At 40.3% G+C, this 11,369-nt stretch overlaps 1 protein-coding gene across 1 annotated transcript in view; it reads right to left on the reverse strand.

The window, feature by feature from the left end:
• CHSY3 (chondroitin sulfate synthase 3) overlaps positions 1 to 11,365 on the reverse strand; it is a gene marked incomplete at its 5' end in the record, with an annotated part of 310,709 nt that extends 299,344 nt beyond the window's left edge. Inside the window, 2 exons of the mRNA XM_013005966.3 lie at positions 8,377 to 8,660; positions 11,038 to 11,365. Of these exons, the coding sequence (XP_012861420.2) occupies positions 8,377 to 8,660; positions 11,038 to 11,365 (612 nt within the window). The remainder of the gene's footprint in view (positions 1 to 8,376; positions 8,661 to 11,037) is intronic.
• Between the last annotated feature and the right edge of the window lie 4 nt (positions 11,366 to 11,369).

An 11,369-nucleotide genomic window follows, 5' to 3' on the forward strand; every position in this document is an offset into this window, starting at 1 on the left:
AGTCCTCCTCCATCTCACAAAATACACGCAATGATCAACCCATTACTACTGAGCTGATACTGAATTAGAGTGACCTTATAGGACAGAGGACACTTACTCCTTCTATTTTCCAAGGCTCTAATCTTTGTAGAATTCAACCATCACATATTTTTTTCTGTGGAGCCAACTATGGCCTTCGGGTTAGCAGCTGAACACTCAATTATTGTACCACTGGTCCCTTCGCATCCTCATAGTCCTTCCTTAGTCTCTACCCATAATCCTCTTCATGGGAACATTCTCTGAGAATGAACCAATAGTAGTAACCTTCACACTCATAGTATATAAAACTCTTGTTGTTGGTTGCTGTCCAGTCACTACAACTAATGGTGAACTCTTAGCTGTACCATGAATACCCAAATGCCCTTCCAAGAATGGTAACATTAAATACATAGCATGATTGAAACTCATTTATATGTGATTAGGCACTGGTGGAGCAGTGGTTAAGCCCTGGTCTGCTAACTGAGAGGTCAAAAGTTGGAACCATCAGCCAATCTGGGGGAGAAGATGTGGCAGTTTGTTTCTGTAAAGATTTGCAACTTTGGAAACATTATGGGGCAATTCTACACTGCCCTATAGTGTCACTATCAATTAGAATTGGTTCAGTGGCAATAAGTTTGAAGTTTATTTGTGTAAGTCTTAAGCAAAGTGATATATAATGATTAGGGCAGCAAAAAGAAAGAGTTAGGATTTGAGGAATCAAAATCACTGAAGTTTTTAGTTTACTTAGGGTTTCTTAAATAGAGTTTAATGCTACGAAATAATAACCCATGTGCCTTAACACACCGGATGTTTCAAAATTCGAATGAAGTGAATGTGCAGCTTAAATATGTATCCAAAGTAGTAACATGCTATAATCAAAGTAAAAAGCAATGTTGATAGAACAGTTTTCTTTATATTTTGAGCATTAAGTAACAAAGCAGAAAGATCTGAGGAATCAAACTTTTCACAAAACATATTTTTGAAGACCAAGAAAAGGAAAGTGAAAGTAGGAAATAAACTTGAAAATTTATCAGGTAATTTAGAAAATTTATGATCCATTGAAGAAAAAAATGTTTTTCCATTAATATAACTATTTCTGTTATCGAGAAACTTTTTTTCAAATTGCCTGGAGACAAATTCTGGACTTCAGATTTTTCACAACTGCCAAAACCCACCAACTTGGGAACTAAAAGTTGTCACACTTCAGGTGATAATCAGGAGTTGGCAATGAAAATGAACTAGCTAGGCCTACAGCATATGCAAACACTATACCACGAGTCTCCCTCTACTTGGGATACAATTTTATCTAAGAAAAGTTTCAGAAAAGCAATTTCATAAAATCAGTGCAGGATGATTTCACTAGACAAGTGGGAAGGGGGTGGAAAGAGAAGGTGTGAGAAGCCTTACTGCTTATAGTTTCCTTAAACACTTCATTGTGACTGAATCAGAACCAGTGAGAGATTTTGAAAAGATGAACTTTTAGATCACAATTTTAGTCTCACCTTTTCCCATATGTTTGAATATACTTTTAGGGTATCAGCATGCTTGTGATAGAGCCAAATTAATAAATGAGGCAAGCTCACAAGAAATAGAAAGGAAATACATAAGAAAAAGGAGGAATCTAAGGAGGGTGTGCAACAGTCCCCTAAAATAACAGATCTTTTAACCAGAATGGTTATGAAGACCTGGAATGCACATTAATGACTCATGGTCTAGATCACTGGGATTACTGACAGCCAGGGAAATATCTCCCATAACATATCCCTTTGTGAAATAATGTCACTGTTTAGAGTGTTGCAGTTTAGGGAGGGCCATTATTAGACATTCCAGTACGAAGCTAATGCCTTGAGAAGATGAGCAAAAGTGTGCTTCATCACAGGAAATTTATTTTTAAACCCACAAATAAATACCTTTACCAAGATAAAACTATGTTTTCTCTGAGACAACATTTGATTGAATAAAATAAAAACATATATTACTTGCCTCCATTTAGCTGCAAACATATACTTAGAAACTATTCTGAAAATGAGGCTGATGAAATGCAAAATTCCCTCACAAGGAGAAGGAGCTTTTGTGTCTGCTAATGCACAAGGTAAAAATAAATTGTATAAACAATTTTTCCGCAGTGAGGACTGCCTTGTTATTTATGAAAAAAAGGCATGGGCAATAAAAGAAGCAGAAGTACATTATCCAATATATAATCCCAACAGCAAAGTTTTTCATTAGTTCTTCTATAAGTTAAAGTATTTAAAATATACAACAAATTCTTAACTAGAAGAATCACCTCATTCTCAAGATAATATTTTCATAGACCTTTATTTACAATATGGGAATGATCAGGGTCAGGGGACTCAACACTTATGCCTACAAGGCCTGGGCAGTTAATGTGAATATACCAGAAGAGTCTGGTGTACAGTAATAAAATAAGGCATGACAGGTACAGAGTACTTGCCTCTGCTAAAGGCATCAAAACAAAACAAAAATAAAAGAAACTTAAAACACTCTATGTGCCAAACAATGTTTAAGAGCCATATGTAGCCCCTCAGTCTGCCAGATTGCTGATCCATTAACTAGGAAAACAGTAGCCAAGATGGAGCTCAACCAAAATGTGATCTTTGCCAGCAGTCGACACAAATAAATCCTAACATTCACAGAGTGAATAGAATAAAATAATTTTTCAAGACCCTGTTTGAATTAGTATTCTGACATAAAATGTGAGGTATGCAAGAGTACAGCGACAGCAACCCTGATGATGATTAACATCTGCCATATGGGCCTGAAAACCAACTGCCTTTACCTCCGTGTGTGGAAAAGAGGAATCTCAGGAAGAATCCTCAGTGATTTCAGGCACATAGAGAACCAGTCCATTTAACGCTCACCAGCAAGCAGACAACAGAATCCAACCAGTTGCCACTGCATCAGTTCAGGCTCTTGGTGAACCCCAGTGTTTCAGAGTAGGGCTGTGCTCCACAGGTCACGCCCTTTCAGAAGTAGACGTAAGGACTTTCTTTTGAGGCGTCCCTGGATGGTTTGAACCTCCTACCTTTTGGTTTCTAAATGAGTGTTTAATCATTCACACCAACCAATCATTCCATCAGCAGCAACTAAAGGCCTCTTTAAGCAAGAGGTCAAGTCACGCCTGGTTCCTGTGATTTAAGTATGCATCTCATGATCTTTCAGAATGCCTGCCATAAGTACATCAATTTATTGAGAACCTAATAAATAGAAGCAACAGATATTACATTACACTTATCATTTGTTTTACTCATCATCAAAAACAAGGAAAAAAGAAAAAGTAGGTAGAAGATATAGGGAAAGAAGTTACAGAGAGACCAAGACTCAAGAAATGTTACTATACCACCAGGATCCCTTTGTGAAGTACTAAAGCTACACATCCCATCCTACAAGCTCTGAAGTGCAGTAGGAGGGGTCCAGCTGTCTTGAGCAATAAGTGTCAGGGTGTTCCTGGGAGTTGATTACAAAATGGGAAACTATTGATTTCCTTCCCCACTGAAAATTCCATAGTTTCTCAGAAAAGCAGGGCATTGTTCTCACAATGGATCCAAAAATCCAGAATGGATACAGTAATCTTATATGTATGATCTGTTTGGAATTGTTTACATGTGTGTATTAAATAATGATATGCTAAGCAATTTCTTTACATTATTTTCTTTAGGTCAAGTAATTAATACGATATGGACAAGCAACCAGCCAATCAGTTGCCAGAGTCAAATTTGACTCCTGGAGACCTATGTGTGCCAGAATCGAACTGTGCTCCTTTGGGTTTTCAACACTATGACCTTCGAAAGCAGACTGCCACGCCTTTCTTCAAAGGCACCTTTGGAGGATCCAAACCACCAACCTTCTGGTTAGTCATCAAGCACTTAACTGTCATTCATTTTTTTAGCAGACTTCCATATTTCCTAATACTATTTTAAACCCAGTTTGGAGTTCCTCATATTTCAAAGATTCAAGAAGAAATATATTGTTTCCAAGCATCATCATCATCATCATCATTTTGTATCCTCTAGCTGAAATTCTAGCTTGTTTTTGTTTGACCCTTTTGGTATAAACCAGGCATTATTAATAATTTTTTTAAAAATTAAAAATCCATGTTATATGAGGACAAGGAAAACAGTATGCTACTCGGGTTCCAATTCATGTATGCATGAATTAATTCCCAAGAAAACACGATTAACGTGTCTCTGTGATCAGTGGATGGCTGCAGACAGGTCCTTTCAGCAATACCCTTGTGTTGGTCTCATTAGGCTTGCTTCAAAATAAAAGTCCAATCAAAGCAGTGGGTTCTCAGGGCCTCTGTGGGCCAGTTAAATGCAAGGAAGCGAGGTTGGCTCAGAAGGTTATGGCAACTGTAATTAGGAATCTTAAAGGGATGATCTAAATAGATTATCTCATAGGATACAGGATGATCATGAGATCTTACTACTAAGAAGTTTTAAGAAAACGGAAAGTGCATTGATGGGGAAAAGCTGGAAAAGTTGCACCGAAGAAATTTTTTATTCAAAATGACACCACACCTGTTAATTCTCCAGTGGTTAAAAAAAAAAAGGCTCTCCTGTGAGAATGTGTCTACTCTACTCACCGTCAGCCCTGCTCTTTCCCCTTCAGATTTCTTTTTGTTTCAAAATGCAGAGAGCATTTGTTTTAAAGGAACATGATTTGACTTCCTCCAGGATGCCAAAACTGCATGTGGATCTGTGCAAACTGAAGAGTAAAGAATTCTACAGAACTGTATAGACCACGATGGAGGATCATTCCAGGAACAATAACTTCACAATTGGTTTGATAAAGGCTTCTATGATTTGGGTATAAGGAACACCGTGAAGAGGAATTGATGCATTTGGAGTATGGTGCTGGCAGACTGTTGATGGTACTTTAGCAGTTCCATCAACCGCTAAAAGAACAAATAGAGCTATCTTGGAAGAAATACAACCAAGATGCTCCTTAGAAGCAAGGATGGGATAAGACTTTGTTTTAAAGAGAGACTAGGCCCTGGAAAAGGACATCATGCTTAGCAGAGCAGAGGGGCAGCAAAAAAGTGAAAGCTCATTGACAAGATGGAATGACAGAATGAGGGGGACAATGGGCTCAAATGTAACAAAACTGTGAGCAGGAGCAGGCGGTGTTTTGTCCTCGTGTAGGAATGAATCGATTGGAAATAACTCGACCACACTTAACAAAATGATTTTGCAGAAATATTTTTTATTTACCCTCACGTAATATAGGTGATAAAATATAGTACATAAACAAAACTAATAACATTTACCAGATGCTATGTTAAGGATTAGAGGTGGATTATTTCATTTAATATATCCCCAAGTCTATGAAATCATACACTATTATAATCTCCTCTTCAAGTTGAATTAAGCAGGCCCAGAGAAGTATCTTGCAAAGGACAATAAAGCTAATATAAGGGAGAGAGAAGGCTTCAAAAAGTTCATGGAAAAGTTCCCTTATCTTTTAATTTCATTTTTCCACCAATATTTGAAACTCCCTTATAAATGGTAGAGCTGAGACTCGAACCCAGTCCAAATTTAGTCTCGCTTTCTTTTGCTCTCCTTTAAATACTATGCTTAATGCAGTAGGCATAACAGCAGAAATACACTAAGTTAGCGCCAAAGAATGTTAGAAAATTCCTAATTTTTGTATTATATTAAATATAATAGTTTATATTTAAATTAAAGTACAGACTACGTATTTAATATTTTACATTATCCTCTTCATATTAAATCAAATCGATTCAGAAATATAAAATAATAATAATATCATTCAACTTTGAATGCTTCATCTATTCAGACTCACAATTATGGACAGGTTCCCATAACAATGCTCTCAACTCTGAAAGAACAATTCTTAGAAAAAGTCAAAGACGTAAAATGCATAAAAGGTACACATAATGGAAGCCTAATTTTAAAAATTCTGTCACAGAGGTTCTTTTAACAAATATGGGAAGACGACACAATTGCTGAAGAAAAATGTGAGCATAAGCAAATATGGTGAAGAAAACTGATGGTGCCTGGCTATCAAAAGATATAGCATCTGGGGTCTTAAAGGCTTGAAGATAAACAAGCAGCCATCTAGCTGAGAAGCATCAAAGCCCACATGGAAGAAGCACACCAGCCTGTCTGATCACGAGGTGCAGAAGGGACCAGTTATCAGACATCGAAGAACTAAAAATCATATCAGTGGGTGCCCACCTTACTGACACGACCACTAAAGACAACCGTGTGCATAAGCAAATGTGGGGAAGATGAAGAAAGCTAATGGTGCCCGGCTATCAAAAGATATAGCGTCTGGGGTCTTAAAGGCTTGAAGATAAACAAGCAGCCAACTAGCTCAGAAGCAACAAAGCCCACATAGAAGAAGCATACCAGCCTGTGTGACCACAAGCTGTCGAAGGGATCAGGTATCAAGCATCAAAGAACAAAAAATCATATCACTGGAAATGTGGGTGAGTGCAGAGTGGAGACTCAAAGCCCATCAGGAGGCAACAGGACACCCCCTTACTGAAGGGTTGTGGGGAGGAGATGAGCCAGTCAGGGTGCAGGGTAGCAATGATGAAATATATACCTTTCCTCTAGTTCTTAAATGCTTCTTCCCCCCCACTATCATGATCCCAATTCAACCTTACAAATCTGGCTAGACCAGAGGATGTACATTGGTACAGATAGGAACTGGAAACACAGGGAATCCAGGAGAGATAACTCCTTCAGGACCAGTGGTGAGAAGGGTGATGCCTGGAGGATGGAGGGCATGTGGGGTAGAAAGGGGAAACTGATTACAAGAGTCCAAATATAACCTCCTCCCTAGGGGGGGGGATGGACAGCAGAGAAGAGGGCGGTGGGGAGATACGTTGGACAGTGTAACATATGACAAAATAATAATAATTTATGAATTATGAAGAGTTCATGAGAGAAGGGGAAAGGGGGAGGGAGGGGGGGAAATGAGCAGCCGATATTAAGGGCTCAAGTCGAAGGCAAATGTTTTGAGAATGATGATGGCAACAAATGTACATATGTGCTGGACACAATGGATGTATGTATGGATTGTGATAAGAATTGTATGAGCCCCCAATAAAATGATTAAAAAATATATATGGGAAAAAATTCATGATGAATTTCATAGTTGGTTGTATAGCTAGAATGTAAATTACCGCCTGACCTGAGGACACATAGTGGAGTCCTGTAAAGCAATCTTTCTATATCCTAGGAAAAGCAGCATCGATGGACACCATTTCAGTGATCTTACAATGCAGACAAAACAAGGAATATGGAGAATGATGCACGGGATTTATCTTTCCTTAATTGGTTGTGCCAAACTGACCTACTCACTACAGAAGACACACTCCATATTAAAATGTTTAGATATAATTCCTTTGCACATTTATTTTACTAACTTTATGTACAGATGCTGTTTAATTTTTTTATTCTTCTCCAGAATGTATAAAATACATTCTGTAATCCCCAATTTCAATTGCATTAAACAAGTTCAAAATACACTATATGAATTAATTAATTTTACTAAGATGATCTTTTAATAAGACATTTTAAATGAAATTGTATTCCTTTTCAAAACCAGTACTAGAAGGAAAAATATCTCAGGTTCTTATAAAACAAATGACTACAATAACAACACTCACTACTCAGAAAATGGCAGAAAAATAAAATCAAATAAAATAGCAAGCATAAACAAATACAAGGTAACAAGTCAAAAGAACCAGGAGCTACTAACACTTCCAAAACATTTACATTTTCTAAAGATAGCTCATTCTTTGTATATGCACCAAAAGTCCTAACATAGTAAGGGTGGTTAAAATTGGGTGATGAAATCATAAGTTGCATATTGTCAGTTAACATTTTGTGCTTTTGAAAAAAGATAAGTTTTAAGCCTCCTACATGGAAATATTCAAAGAAAAATCAAATTTTAACTACTTTTAAAAAGCGTGTATAATTACATACCAAATAAAAAAAGAAGGAAAAAGTAAAAATAATAACAATCAAATGCTAAAAGCTCCAACTCAAGAAACCAAAAGCAGTTCTCATTTTAGAGATGAGAGATGAATATCCAAATAAAAAATATATCAAAGGAAATTGCATCTTTCAGAGACGGAGTCATATGTAAAATGTTGCTAGAGTCCCTGGTCTTCCCAATGACAAAGTCTCAGGTAGGCCTGGGCACAACTAGGAAAGATGTCTTCACACAATCACTTGGTTCCGTAACCAGTTGCCATCATTTCCAACCAAATAGAAAAACACAGATAATAAATGAAACCATTGCCCGAGAGTGTGAAAAGACAAACCGTAAGACAGAATATTCGCATCTCAGTTCAAGACTTACCTCATAAGACCAGACACACTGAGTCCCACCAAAGCGCCGAACACATCTTCCCACTTCCACATCTTCGTGAGTCGTGTACATTTCTCTAAGGCATTCGCCAATGTGTGGCACCATCCTCCTGAGAACTTCTCGGCTGAAAATCATGCCAGGTCCACCCATACAGAAGTTCTCCCCAGGCTCCAGGCCCAGCTTTCCAAGTTCTTCAGTATTGCCCAAACCAGTCTGTCCCAGGTAGAGAGGTTTACTGCTATTCAGTGATCGCAGAAACTCTTCTAACTTATCACCTACAAAAAGAAAGGCAACAATCACTCCTTTTCCTAATTACGTAATCATGTATAATGCACAAAGTAACGCACAGAACTTCAATTAGACGCTCCATATGTCTTTCATATTAGAAAAGAAACGGCTTTCAAGACTCTTTATTTTCTAAAAAATTACAACGATTGAGTCATGATGAAATTTTATTAATTTCGGTGAAGAACACTGCAAAGCCTTCATGAGTCTCACCATCTCAGGTTTCTTGTTTTGTTTTGCAATCAAAGTAATGATAAAATTCCCCACAATATAAAATAACTATCATATTTAGCAATTGTTTGGCAGACTGTTGGTAGCCAGTAATTACTTTTCCTGATAATTTAGTTTAGTGCATTTTCCTTACCTAATAACTAGATATTAGTCATAGCATCCCCCAGCCCCCACCCCCCTCACCAAAAAAAATACTATCCAGAAACCTACTGCCTAAGTGTAGAGTGTGTTCTACACAAACGTATTTCAAGAAAAAGCTTTCTTGAAACTTAACTTTGGAAGACACTATTTGACACAAACTTGAACATTTTAGCTGATTTCAATGACAGCTTGTGAGTTTTTCAGGTAGCAATTTTTTTAACAGAAATGTGTGGCTAAAGCAGTTCAAAAGCATTCAGTATTCTGCACAGCAATACACTGGGATAAAGAGAGAAACACCTTCTTTGTATTCACAGTATCCTGTTGCATCTGCAGTCATTATCTGGATCACATGCCCTGCACCCTGGATACTAATGAATTTCAGTTGACTACAGGTTCTTAATACAAAGTGCATGTCGTTCTTAATAGACATGGAAAGAATATGACATTTCAGTGTTCCAGAGGACGATCATCCACAACACTGAGCAAATGACAGCAGTTAATGCCATTAATGCATTTTAGAAAGTCTCTTCAAAGTCTAACAAACGTCTGCTGAGAAACTTTTGCATGATTTTAATGAGAAGGAAAAACACACCAAAATCTTCATGGAAGTCCACCACCACCATCACTAACCCCGCCTTTGGCCAAAATCCTTAACCGTATGTATTAGTTATGCAACCGTTAAAAACTGTATTATTAATTATGCAATCATTAACAAACCATTATGTTTGTACCCAATTATCATTTACCAGGAATCCTGTGGTGATTGCTCTCCTCCCACCCCAAACCGAAGCAATCTATACCGTCACTGTTCTACCAAAGTGAGTCTTTGGAGTCTAGGAAAGATAGGATCTGGTTAAGGATGAAGTTAAGAGCCTCCAGGTAAAGAGACCTCAAGTAACCTGGGACTTCGTCCCACCCCTTGGATCTGGGAAAGTAAACCTCACTGAGAGAGCTCATCTAGGGTACAGCCGGCTATGTCCCTAGCAACTCTGACTACTGGTTGGCAAGGGAAGATTTTATTCCTTGGCTCTGGGGAGCTTCGCTTCGGCAGAGTTTAGAAATTCTCTGCCCAGGGCCGCCCACATTCAAGGGAACAGACCGCGGCTCTTTTAAAACCTACAAGAAAAGTTTTCTCATGCAGAGGCTGCTAGTGGTTCTGGGAGGAATTCCCAGCCTTCCGTTATCGCCAAAGCCACGGAGATGGAGGAGAGGAACTGAACTGACCCTAGTGCGAGCTTACACAGCTGGGAACTCCCAGGATCTTTCGCGCGAGCTTTTCCCTCTCCACCACCAGTTCCCATCCTCTAGGCAGGGCCTTTGCTGGGGTGGCTGCGGGTAGCTGGGCGTTGCACTGGGGCAGCGGAAAGGAGCTAATAAGCACTGGGGCACAGCGTGTGCCAGAAGGCTCCCAGTGCGTGGCAGCTCGCATTGAAAAGGGTAAGCACAGGGACGGCCAAAGCGATTCCTCGTCCAATTTCACCAATTCGAAATCAGTGCCAGATCTCATCAAAACAACACAGCAGCGGAATGAAGAAAGAAAACCAGATATCCAGTCTGGCTCGCCCTGGCAGCCTGAGCCTTCCCTTCCCCCACGCAGGACACACCCCTCTGGACCTCTTTAGGAAACTATTGCCACCACCGGCTTTCCAAGGAGCGCAGAGAGCGTGGCAACTGGCTTAGCCCTAGGGTCCCTCCCCACACGGAAAAGAAGCGTGGAAAGCGCTTCCCAGAAACCGAGGCAGCAAGAGTCCAGGAGGCTGGGCAGGTGTGAGGAGGATCCAGCCCTTGGGAGCAAAGGAGGGGAAGACAGGGAACGGTGGGCAGTTGTGAAGGGTGGGGACCACGCAAGCTGGGGTCTGCGGGAGCCCCGGAGCACGTGCTGGCCGACTGGCAGCGCCTGGGCTGGGCAGGGGCTGGGGCGGGTAACAGAGAAGGGAATGGGGTGGGGGTGGGATTAGGGTGGTGCACGCGGGACAACCGGCGCTAGGAGGTCACCTTTGATGTAGACATCGTCGTCCGCACGCATGAACCACTCATACTTGTCCAGGTAGTGGTCGTGCATGTACTTGATCATCATGAAGGACTTTTTCTGGGGCGGGTAGGAGTCGTCTACTCCGGGCAGCGCGATGACCGGCAAGGCTGGCGGGGGCTGGCCGAGCCCGGCGTCAGGCGGCTGCTGGCTGGAAAAGAACTCCACGCGGCCAGGAATGAAGCGCGCCCAAGTCCGCTGCGCCGCCAGCGCGCGACTGCCCAGGTACTTCTGCGCGGTCATCACCCCCACGTACAGGAAATCCCGGGGTCCGGCGCTCGGGGCGGCGGCTCCCCCA

Source organism: Echinops telfairi, unplaced genomic scaffold, assembly GCF_000313985.2.
Source record: "Echinops telfairi isolate 266 unplaced genomic scaffold, ASM31398v2 ScPeMD7_7469;HRSCAF=8507_1, whole genome shotgun sequence".
NCBI classification, from domain to species: Eukaryota; Metazoa; Chordata; class Mammalia; order Afrosoricida; family Tenrecidae; genus Echinops; species Echinops telfairi.